This window comes from Sceloporus undulatus, chromosome 1, assembly GCF_019175285.1.
Source record: "Sceloporus undulatus isolate JIND9_A2432 ecotype Alabama chromosome 1, SceUnd_v1.1, whole genome shotgun sequence".
NCBI lineage: Eukaryota > Metazoa > Chordata > Lepidosauria > Squamata > Phrynosomatidae > Sceloporus > Sceloporus undulatus.
In genome coordinates, this window is record NC_056522.1 from 382,093,262 (window position 1) to 382,105,966 (window position 12,705).

Consider the following 12,705-nt stretch of genomic DNA (forward strand, 5'->3'; position numbering starts at 1 on the left):
CAGAAGTGGAGAACTTCACATGCACCAAGTGCAAGTTGGTAGCACTCTTGGAGGAGAAAGTGCAGCAGCTGGAGTCCAGAGTAGCTACACTTCAGCATATTAGGGAGCAGGAGGATTTCCTGGACACAATAGAACTAACAATCTTGGATGAGTACCACGCAGAGGAAGATGCTCAGGTGGAAGAGGTCACTTGCCATACACAGGAGGCAGACAGCTGGAGGAATGTCACAAAGAGAAGTAAGCCAATAAAGAATTGTTCGGGGAGCTTGCAGCTAGAGAATCGATTCGAAGCTCTTTCTCTTATCAAGGAGGATGAAGAAGAGCAGCATGGACAGACTTCAGGGACAGAGCAGGGGAGCCTGAGAGTCCCACCCGAGGGAACAGTCGCTGCTAAGCCTCGGAGGAGGCATGTGGTCGTAGTGGGGGACTCCTTGCTCAGGGGTACAGAAGCAGTGATTTGTAGGTCTGACAAGATGTCTCGAGAGGTGTGTTGTCTTCCAGGTGCAAAGATCCGGGATGTGACAGAGAGGCTGACAAGACTGGTCAAGCCTTCTGACCAATACCCTTCCTTTTGGTCCACGTGGGAACTAATGATACTGCAAGACACAGTCTTCAGAACATCAAAAGGGATTACGAGGCGCTTGGTAGGAAGCTGAAAGGAATGGATGTACAGGTTGTCATCTCGTCTCTTCTGCCAGTTGAAGGGCATGGTCCAGGAAGGGAGAGGAAAATAGCAGATGTGAACAACTGGCTTCGCAGATGGTGCCGCCGAGAAGGATTTGGATTCTTCGATCATGGGCTGCGGTTCCATGAGGAGGGACTTCTTGCAACAGACGGGTTGCATCTCACGCCAGTTGGAAGAAATGTTTTTGCCAACAGTCTCAAGAACTTGATCAGGAGAGCTTTAAACTGAGTTCCGAGGGGAAGGGAGACAATATTAAGGAAGGCGAAAGGGATGGCGAAAATAGTCAGACATAGAGGAAACAAGGCAAACAGTGCAAGGACCCAACAGTGGGAGGCAAAAAAACTTGCACAAGCAGCAAGTAAAGGGAACACATTGTCTTAAATGTCTCTACACTAATGCACAGAGCATGGGAAATAAGCAAGATGAACTCGAACTCCTAGTACAACAAAGCAAATATGATATAATAGGCCTCACTGAAACCTGGTGGGATGAGTCTCATGATTGGAAAGTGGAAATAGAGGGGTATAACCTTTTAAAGAGAAATAGGCCAAACAAGAAAGGAGGAGGAATAGCACTATATGTCAGAGATATTTACACCAGTGAAGATGGCTTTTTGTTTTGCTCAGAGGAAGTGAGCCAGAAACTTGCCCTCAGAGCAAACAGCAGAAAAGGAAAAGAGGCTCAACCTGAGGATAATGGAGCAGAGGACAGAATAGGGGCATTTCAGTACAGAATAAGTAAAGAGATAGTAGAGGAACACCTTATTAATCTAAATGAATTTAAGTCTCCGGGACCAGATGAACTCCATCCAAGGGTATTAAAAGAACTGGCAAATGTCATATCGGAACCATTGGCAATAATAGTCTTTGAGGACTCCTGGAGAACAGGAGAGATCCCAGCAGACTGGCGGAGGGCAAACGTTGTCCCCATCTTCAAAAAGGGGAAAAAAGAGGATCCCAACAATTATCGTCCAGTTAGTCTGACATCAGTACTAGGAAAGATTCTGGAGCAGATCATTAAACAGAGAGTCTGTGAACATCTAGAAGGCAATGCCATAATCACAAAAAGTCAACATGGGTTTCAGAGAAAGAAGTCATGCCAGACAAACCTAATCTCTTCCTTTGATAAAATGAAGGGAATGCTGTGGATATAGTATATCTTGATTTCAGTAAGGCCTTTGACAAAGTTCCCCATGACATTCTTGCAAACAAGCTTGTAAAATGTGGGCTAGACAAAGGAACTGTTAAACGGATCTGTAACTGGTTGACCAGCCGAACCCAAAGGGTGCTCAACAATGGCTCCTTTTCATCCTGGAGAGAAGTAACCAGTGGGGTCCCACAGGGCTCTGTCCTGGGCCCAGTGCTATTCAACATCTTTATCAATGACCTGGATGACAGAATTGGGAGCATACTTATCAAATTTGCAGATGATACCAAATTAGGGGGAATAGCTAATACTCCAGAGGACAGGATCAAGATTCAAAATGACCTGAATAGACTAGAAAGCTGGGCCACAGCTAACAAAATGAAATTCAACATGGAGAAATGTAAGTCACTTAGGGCAGAAAAATGAAAAGCACAGATATAGGATTATGGGGGAGACCTGGCTGAATGAAACTACGTGTGAAAGGGATCTGAGAGTCCAAGTAGACCACAAGTTGAACATGAGTGAACAGTGTGATGCGGCAGCTAAAAAGGCCAATGCAATTTTAGGCTGCATCAATAGAAGTATAGTGTCTAGATCAAGGGAAGTAATAGTGCCACTGTATTCTGCTCTGGTCAGGCCCCACCTAGAATACTGTGTCCAGTTCTGGGCGCCACAATTCAGAAAGGACATTGAGAAACTGGAGCGTGTCCAAAGGAGGGCGACAAAAATGGTGAAGGGTCTGGAAACCATGCCCTATGAGGAACGACTTAGGGAGCTGGGGATGTTTAGCCTGGAGAAGAGAAGGTTAAGAGGTGATATGATAGCCCTGTTTAAATATTTGAAAGGATGTCATATTGAGGAGGGAGCAAGCTTGTTTTCTGCTGCTCCAGAGAACAGGACTCAATGGAGCAATGGATGCAAGCTACAGGAAAAGAGATTCCACTTGAACATTAGGAGGACCTTCCTGACAGTAAGGGCTGTTCGACAGTGGAATGCACTCCTTCCTCGGAAGGTGATAGAGTCTCCTTCCTTGGAGGTCTTTAAACAGAGGCTGGATGGCCATCTGTCAGGGATGCTTTGATTTGGATTTCCTGCATGGCAGAAGGGGGTTGGACTGGATGGCCCTAGTGGTCTCTTCCAACTCTATGATTCTATGATTCTATGATTCTATGATAGGGTAGCCTTGTTTAATTATTTGAAGGGATTCATGTTGAGGAGGGAGCAAGCTTGTTTTCTGCTGCTCCAGAAAACAGGACCCAATGGAGCAATGAATGCAAGCCCCAGGAAAAGAGATGCCCAACGGTTTCATGTAGAGTCCCTCTTAACAGAGGCTTACAATCCAAATTTACGGAATGGAATTTTATAATCTGGGTTAGGATTAGGAGTAGGGTTAGGATTAGGATTGGGGTTTCTTCCACCTGGGGATTACAATCCAAATTTACGCAGCGGGATTGTATAGTTGGGGTCAGGGTTAGGGTTTGGGGTTAGGGTTCGGGTCCCTGCCACCAGGGTCTTGCAATCCAAATTTAGGGAATCCCAAATTTAGGGACTGGGATTTTATAATCTGTGTTAGGGTTAGGGGTTCAGGTTGGGGTTGGAGTTAGGATTAGGGTTAGGGTCCCTGCTACCAGTCTTAGAATCCAAATTTCGGAAATGGGATTTTATAGTTGGGGTTGGGGTCAGGGTTAGGGGTTTGGGGTTTGGGTTAGGGTCTCTGCCACTAGGGGCTTGCAATCCAAATTTAGGGAATGGGATTTTGTTGTTGGCCCTCCATATTCACATATTTATTTTTCACAGATTCAACCACCCATGCCTTAAAATATGCAAATGTCTCTGCAAATGTCTATTTGGGATGATATATCTCCGCAATGTATGAAATATACAGAAAAGTCCTATAAAGGCATATATTTATTCTCCTGTAATGAAAAATTTGCTCAGTGTTCAAAACTGAAGCTAATCTTTAGGGAAATGCTGAAGTTGATTTGCTTGAAAGATGAGTACCTGGATGCGAAACTGAATCTTGTACGAGAAACAAATGTTATTGAATTATCTATAGCCTGAGATCAAAACAAAAGAATGAAAACTACCCAGAACCTAGATATCATCGTCATGCGGCATGGAGGACTTTAGCAATCTGCCCTACATTGGACTGCCTTCGTACCTTGTTTCAAAACTTCAATTAGTTCAAACCACGGCAGCCGGACTGATCATTGGTACACCTAGGAGTAATATTACAGCGGCATTAATAATTAATAATAATAATAATAATAATAAATTTTATTTTTACCCCGCCTTTCCATAAAATGATCAAGGCGGCTTACAAAATTTAAAAACGTTACAATACAAAATAAAAGAAAAAATTCAATATAAAAGTTAAAAACATTACTACAAAGAATGGGAACAGGAAATTGATAAAATACACAGGACAAGGGCAAAAGAAAGAGAAGTCAATTTACAATGGTCCAGGGTCGTAAGGGAGACTAAGGGCGGGAAAACACACAATTAACTAAGGTGGGAAGGCCAGCCGAAATAAACACGTTTTCAGATTTTTCTTAAAGAGAACTAATGAGGCGGCGGAGCGAAGCTCTACAGGGAGCTTATTCCAAAGTGAAGGGGCAGCGATGGTAAAGGCTCTCTGTGAGGTCCGTGCAAGATTTGACCTAGGGACCTCCAACAGATTTGTCCCAGATGATCTAAGTGTGTGGGGCGGATTATGTGGGGAGAGGCGGTCCTCCAAGTACCCTGGGCCCAAGCCATTTAGGGCTTTATAGGTCAATAGGGCACTGTCAAGAGAGAACATGGAGAAACAGAATGGTTCCCCATTGGGAAAGGAGTCAGACAAGGCTGCATCCTTTCACCCTTTCTGTTCAACTTATAAGCAGAACATATTGTAAGGAAAGCAGGCTTGGATACAGAAGAAGGAGGAGTGAAAATAGGAGGAACATCAACAATCTCAGATACGCAGATGACACCATAATACAGTGCACCCGTGTCATACGCAAGTGCATTATACGCTGCTTTCAGCATATGCTGGAAGAAACAATAGCATGTGTGCCCATGGCACATGTGAGCTGCCGCCACCACACGCCACTGCATGCTGCTGCAAGCACAAGCTCCATTACTTGTAATGGGGCTCAAGTATACGCCCTTCTTGTTTTACGCGAGGGGGTCCGGAACAGATCCCCCCATAAAACAAGGGCACACTGTACTAGCAGAAAACCTCACAGACCTGGAATACCTGCTAAAGAAGATCAAGGCAGAAAGTGCAAAGGCAGGCTTATTATTGAACATAAAGAAAACAAAGACAATGACCACCGAGGACCTTCACAGGTTCAACCTGGACAATGAGGAAACAGAAACAGTCAAAGGATTTCCATTCCTGGGATCAAATATTGATCAGTGGGGACTGCAGTCAAGAAATCATAAGAAGACTAAAGATAGGGAAGGCAGCTAGGAGAGAACTAGAACATATCCTAAAATGTAACGACATACAACTGAGGAGGAAAGTGAGAATCACACAAACCATCGTATTCCCTATTACCAGGGATAGATGGGAGAGCTGGGCAGCTAAGAAACTGGATAGGAAGAGGATTAATTCCTTTGAGATAATGTGAGGCTGGAGAAGAGTGCTGAGGATCCCATGGACAGCAGCCAAAAGGACAAACCAATGGAGCCTGGAGCAGATCAAGCCAGCTATCTCCCTGGAAGAAACCAAGATGACCAAACTAAGGCTGTTGTACTTTGGCCACATCATGAGGAGGCACAACTCACTGGAAAAAGCAATAATGCCAGGAAAGGTGGAGGACAGAAAGAGAGGAAGGCCACAGGCCAGATGGAGGCTGGGCTCTGTGGAGGAAGAGGTCCTGGGTATGAATTTGCAGCAGTGGAGCATAGGCAGTCTTGGAGAGGTCTCATCCACAGAGTCGCCATGGGTCCAGATCACAACCAAATAACAATAAAAACAGCATGAACAGTTGGATCTGAGAGACCTGGGAATGTCCCAACAGGAGGTCTAGAGATCGTGCCAAAAAACCCCACAATAGCTTCACCTTAGGGTCTCCGTAGGTCAGGAATGACTTGAAGGCACAGAACAACAAAAGAGGAAGGTTTCTCCACTCAGAACAGTTAAACCATGGGATCAGCTAGCATAAGAGATAAGGAAGCTCCCAACATGGACGTTTGCAAGCAATTGGATGAACTGGGACTGAGGCAGGATGATTCCTGTGAATTAGATGCTGGGGAATGTGATGGACGGAGGGTGAAGCTGCACTCAGTTCCTGCACAGAGACTATGGACCTTTTTCACCCGGGGACCTATGTGCTTCCATCCCGAAAATGGTTGAAGTGCTGGCATCCGGGAAAAGCAAGCCAATTGGCTAATGCTTATCACACACAGAGCACAACAAGGGTATTAAAAGCACATTACGTAGGGTTCAATGCAAATTTGGGTATCAAATGGGTGAGGACAAACCCCTGTTGCTAGCTTGGGAAGTACCTTTTTTTGCACATGCTCCACTTGAGTTGTTGTCATTGACTGTCTTTGAGGGACATCTTTGGGTTCAAAGCGGTGGGTTTGGGAAGGGAGGCATTTTGAGTGTGAGCCGCGCATTGGGGCTTGTTTGACTGTTGTTTTTGTGTGTGTCCTTTAAAGAAGAAAGGAGATGCAGGAAGGAAAATCGCAACCAAGGATCATGGCAATTGTCGCTTGTTTGTAACGAAGAAAATCCATGGCCCATCAAGAGGAGCATTTCATACCAAGCCAAATGAGAATTGACTGCAAATTCTCCGTGCAAAAGGATTGAGAAATTTGATAGTTTTCCGAATTTAGCTGTTCCTGGGATGACTTGCGATTGCGAGTGGATTGCCGTCAGAATGGCTGGGATGTTGTTTGCTATTCTCTTGCAAAATAACATGAAACACCAGGGATGACCTCAGATTTACCCTCGGTTAACCTTCCGGTTTTCATCGTGTCATAAAGTCCTATGTCAACTTCCTGCAGTAGCTCCAACAAATGTGTGTTTAGTTTGGGGCGACCTGGAGCTCAGTCCCAACTCATGCATTGATTCTGCAGGGAATTTGATTTGACAGACAAAGCAGATACAACGGCTCTAAGGAAACCATAGTTACAGTAGGTTGGACTAAGATATTAGTCCTGCCTTATACCTGGATAGAAAGGAACCACACAAAGTCTTTGGCCAAAGGATGCACTGAAAAACAGGACTGCTTTCAGTCCAATGTCCTTGCAGCAATGCCTCTGATGAAGAAACTTCATTTCACAGCAGTAGCATTTTATAAGGATTGCAGTTACAGAAACAGGGCAAGATAAAGTGCACGAACAAAGCTGACGTCTTCACTTCTCCATTGTATGCATGTCGTTTCTTATCTCTAAAAAGAACAGAGCCTTTGAAACACCATCATTCCTGCGAACGAACGAATGTTCTCAGGGTAGGACAGCCAGTGTCAAAAATGTTCTTATTACCTTATCTGTGACGTTGGCTCTGGAGACATTTCTTGCAGTTAGAGCAGTCTGCAGAAATCCACTGAGAGAGACTTAAAAAATTGGATCCAAAGATTTTAACACAGAGAGTTACAATCTAAAAGAAGAAGAAGAAGAAGCCATGACCCAAAAGGAGGAGGGCATGGCAATGGGCGCAAGGGGACCAAGTTCAGCAGATGCTGCCGGTTCCTCTCTCCCTCCAAGCACAGGATGGCATAGACGCCTATAGTTGGAAGAGACCCCTTTATTCTGCCATGCAGGAACTCAGTTAAGATGGAGAAAGGGCCTTCCACTTCCTCTGGGCTTAGACATGCTGGAGCAGGTACTACTTCACTTACCCATGTGGTGCTTCTTTGTTTGGCCATTACTCAGGAGATTTATTCTCCTCACACTTGCAGAAATGGGGTTGCGTGTTCTTGGTTCCTGCATAACTGTTCCTCATTTGCCCCCACAAGTATGGCTTTATTCACTGGAATGGCAGAAAAGAGCCCCTGGGCCTTATCCCCCGTTGCACAAGGGACAAGAGTCAGACCCCTGGCAGCTACACCAGCAGTCCTAACACTTCTCTACAGAGAGGAAGGGTGGTGTAGCTCAGCTACCACGCAATTATGTAAGCGGAGATTTACACTATATAAGTATATACTGTATATGCTCATGTATGAGTCTAGAAAATTACATCAAAATTGACCCCCAAAACCTGCGTCGTCGTATCCATGGGTCAATGTAAGTACTGTACATTAACTCTTATTTAAAAGAGGGAACTCTCTCCTGATGAAAAGCAAGAGTATAGTATGTGAAGCACTGACCCCCCTCCATTCTCTCATCCATCCAGTCTTAAGAGTAAACAATGTCAAAGAACAGACATAACATAATTTTATACCTTCTTTGACATTGTTTTCCTTTAGTTCCTTTTCTATATGCCCCTAAATTTTACCCCGGACTTATCCAAGGGTCATAGCAAAATCCATAATTTTGGCCCCCAAACTTGCCCTCGACTTATACACGAGGTTGACTTATAGTTTATATATGGTGTGTGTGTGTGTGTGTGTGTATATGGACCATCCCCATCCCCTGGTGAAAAGCAAGAGAGTAATCTGTCCTGGAAGCACTGACTTCCCTCTATTCTCTCATCGATTCAGCTTTTAATATGAGCACAAACAGTTATGCCTCCTGGAACTTTATAAGTGCTTTGGTATTTAGTTTTCCTTTGCTTCATCCTTTATATCCTTTGTTATCTGGCAATAAATTTTACCCAAGACTAACCCTCAAGTCATATAAAAATCTTAATTTTGGCTCCCAAACCCTGCCCTCGACTTATATGTGAAGTCAACTTACAGTCGAGTATATACGGTAAGTAGGATCCATATATATATATATATATATATATATATATATATATATATATATCCCTGTATAAGGGATGCGGTGGCTCAAGTGGTTAAGATGCTAACTCTGTTGATTGCAAGACTGGCATTTTGAGGCCCAAGAGCCACATGACATGTGAGCTCCCTTTGCTAGTCCCAGCTTCTGCCAACCTAGCAGCTTGAAAGCATGGAAATGCAAGTAGATAAACAGGTACCACTCCAGTGGGAGGGTAACCAGCGTTCTGTGCAATGATGCTGGCACCATGATCACTGAGTAGTCTCTGAGAACACTGGCTCTTTGACTTAGGAATGGAGACCGACCCCTATGGATGGACACGACTTGACAACCTTGTCAACCAGGAATACCTTTACTTTTACCTTTAAGTAGGCTGGAATGGGAGGAGAGGTGAGGAAAGAGATGAAGCATAAGAATGAAAGGGGGCAGGGAGAGCTGGGTTGATGGAGTCATTGCTGACCATTGAGAAAGTGGGTCACAGGAGGCAATAGCAGCATCCGGTGGCAGCGGAGGAGGCAGAGCCAAACAGAGGTGTGCTGGGGACGCCGCTTCCCCACCGTGGATGGCATCCTCCTCCTCTTCCCTCTTGGATGGACTCAGAGCCCATAGAAAGCAGCTGGAGGGGCTCTTGGGTGGAGGCCATCTTGGAAGAGGAAGAGTGGCAACAAGGGACTGGGATGCTATTAGCTGTCCGACTGAGGATCTCCATGGAAGGCTCCAAGAGATGCACACTAGAGCCTTGGCCATCAGAGAACTATAGAACTATCAAATCCGGGCCAAAAAGGGCCCTGATCCAGTCCAACCCCATTCTTCTGCCATTCAGGAACTCTCTATCAAAGCCATCCCTGGGACAGATGGCTGTCCAACCGCTGTTTAAAGACCTCCAAAGATGGATGATAACAGACAGATTAGGGAAATAACCACAATTGACCCACTGATGTGCAGAAGACACAGGTTTTTATTTTAGGGCTGGGCTCCTGTAAAGGTGCAGTGAAGCAGTCCCAAATTCAGTTATTGTCAAGCATTTATAGAAATGCATACAAAGACAGGAGATCCAAACCCCTATTTTCCTCCTCCCCCTTAGTTAATTTCAAAACATCTATATTAGCATATTCATTTAATGGCATCAGCAAAACCTGTTTACATTTCAAGAAATGGTGGGTCAGGTTGTTCTGAAACTTTCTGAAACCTTCAGGCATGCAAGGATCAAGATTCAAAGTGACCTTGATAGATTGGAAAGCTGGGTCAAGGCTAGCAAAAGGAAATGCACAGATATAGGATTATGGGGGACACCTGGCTGAATGAAACTACTACATGTGAAAGGGATCTGGGAGTCCAAGTAGAGCACAAGTTGAACATGAGTCAACAGTGTGATGCGGCAGCTAAAAAGGCCAAAGCGATTTTAGGCTGCATCAATAAAAGTATAGTGTCTAGATCAAGGGAAGTAATAGTGCCACTATATTCTGCTTTGTTCAGGCCCCACCTGGAATAATATTGTGTCCAGTTCTGGGCAAAACAATTCAAAAAGGATGTTGAGAAAGTGGAGACATGTGTCCAAAGGAGGGCAACTAAAATGGTGAAGGTCCTGGAAAGCATGGAGCCCTAGGAAGAGAGACTCAGGGAGCTGGGGATGTTTAGCCTGGAGAAGAGAAGGTTAAGAGGGGATATGATCGCCCTGTTTAAATATTTGAAGGGATGTCATATTGAGGAGGGAGCAAGCTTATTTTCTGCTGCTCCAGAGAACAGGACCCGGAACAATGGATGCAAGCTACAGGAAAAGAGATTCCACCTCAACATTAGGAGGAACTTCCTGAGAGTCAGGGCTGTTCGATAGTGGAAGAGACTCTTTCCTCAGAGTGCAATGGAGTCTCCTTCCTTAGAGGTCTTTAAGCAGAGGCTGGATGGCCCTCTGTCAATGGGGATGCTTTGAGTGTGAGTTCCTGCATGGCAGAAGAAGGGGGTTGGACTGGATCAGGGCCCTTCTTGAGGTCTCTTCCAGCTCTAGGATTCTATGATGTTCTAAACATTTCCAGACATTCTCTCCATCCTTCTACCAGTCTATCTCAATACACCTTTTGTTCTCTCTGCCTCCCCCAACTCAGGCCTGACCAAGGCGGAATAAAGTGGTACTCTGAGAGTGCTGCTCCCGTGAGAGAGCCTCTCATCCGCTCTTTTCTATGCCTTTTCCAGCTCTATGATGTCCATTTTTGGAGAGGTGTTGGTCAGAACTGTAGGTAGCATTCCAAGGTAAGTGAGCACACCATCGGTCTCCATCAGGGCAATGTGAGAAGAGCTGTCCTATCGCTTATCCCTTTCTCAGCAAGCTCTAAATGCTCCACCAACCGGGTCTGTGCTGTTTACTTTCAGGCTTGAGGTGATTTGATAATAGTTCCTTCTCCAGCCCTGGACTTTGGGGAGCAGCAGCTCAGGGCTGAGAGAGAAGAAAGCAAACGGAAAGTCAAGGAAAGGGAGCCATGGCAGAGGCTCTGAAGATCCAGCTCCAAAGACAAAGCCTTGAGTAAGAGTCATCCAATGAGGCTGAATTGTGAGCAACTCAGGACATAAAAAGGGAAGTCTCCCTTTCAGTGGAAACAGCTTTCTCACTTCTAAAGCAATGCTATTTATTCTACTGCATTAATTGAGATATTTACATCCTAGATTACCTCTTGAATTTCAGGGTGCCACACCAATAAAATCAAAATTAAACAGTTTAAAATTTAATACAATAAAGCAACGATTCCCAAACTTTAGTCCCTCAGGTGTTTTGGACTTCAGCTCCCAGAAGCCCCAGCTCACTTGGGCAACAGTCAGGAATTCTGGGAACTAAAGTCCCAAAAAATCCTGAGGACCAAAGTCTGGGAACAGCTGCAACAGAGAAAATTTTAGGCAGAATGCAAGCATATTGGAGCATAAAGTTAAAGCAGCTTAAGCTCCATGCTCATGTGCATGTGCAGATTTGTCGGAGCCCACGTTTTCCATTTGCTCTGCAGTGGCTGTCAGGCATCAATGCTTTTGCTTCCCCTGCAGATGTCAAAGCAGAGTTTCCCAGACTTCAAAACCTCTGCCAGATCCCAGGCCATCTGGAGGTGGCCTTCTCAGCGACGGACAACGCAGAGCCGATAGGGCCGGGGGATGTTGGTGGTACTACTCATCAGAGGTGTAATGTCGATCTCCTTGGGGTCTGTGAGGGGCTTCAGCTTGAAGTTCTGGAGGATGGTGGTCAAGAACAAGAAGAGCTCCATGCGGGCCAAGCCTTCTCCTACACAGATCCGCTTGCCTGAAAATGAAACCAACATGAGGAAGGGAAGAGACGAAGACAGTGTCACAGAAGGAACTGAAGCATATCTGCACATGTCTTTTTGCCATGTCAGAGGACGGATGTATATCTGATCATATATGGATCTCCTGAGAGAACACTCTGGTAGGCATTTTTAGCTCCTCCAGTGCAGTTCTATGGTCAGTGTCTGTCGGACGTTGGCCAAAGAGTTACCCTGGAGGACCTAGAGATTCCTAGAGAGAACACTCTACTCGGCCTTTGTAGCTCCTCCAGCGCAGTTCTATGGTCAGTGTCTGTCAGACGTTGGCCACAGAGTTGTCCTGGAGGACCTAGAGATTCCTAGAGAGAACACTCTGCTAGGCCTTTGTAGCTCCTCCAGCGCAGTTTCAACAGACAGCCCTGGAACCATATGACCTGAACGATGGAGGACGCTACAAGGCCGTCGTAGAGTGTTCTCTCTAGGAATCTCTAGGTCCTCCAGGGCCACTCTGTGGCCAAACGCGACAGACACTGACCAATAGAACTGCGCTGGGGACTACAAAGGCCTAGCTATTATCCTCTCTAGAATCTCTAGGTCCTCCAGGGGCAACTCTGTGGCCCAACGTCGACAGACACTGACCATAGAACTGGATGGAGGAGCTAAAGGCTAGTAGGTGTTCTCTCTAGGAATCTCTAGGTCCTCCCGGGAACTCTGTGGCCAACGTCCGACAGACACTGACCA

General features: G+C 45.5%; 1 protein-coding gene across 1 annotated transcript in view; it reads right to left on the bottom strand.

The window, feature by feature from the left end:
* Positions 1 to 11,307: 11,307 nt before the first annotated feature.
* LOC121918778 (cytochrome P450 2C19-like) overlaps positions 11,308 to 12,705 on the bottom strand; it is a 10,016-nt gene continuing 8,618 nt past the window's right edge. The window contains exon 9 of the mRNA XM_042444769.1: positions 11,308 to 11,984. Coding sequence (XP_042300703.1) covers positions 11,803 to 11,984 — 182 coding nt within the window. The 3' untranslated portion in view covers positions 11,308 to 11,802. The remainder of the gene's footprint in view (positions 11,985 to 12,705) is intronic.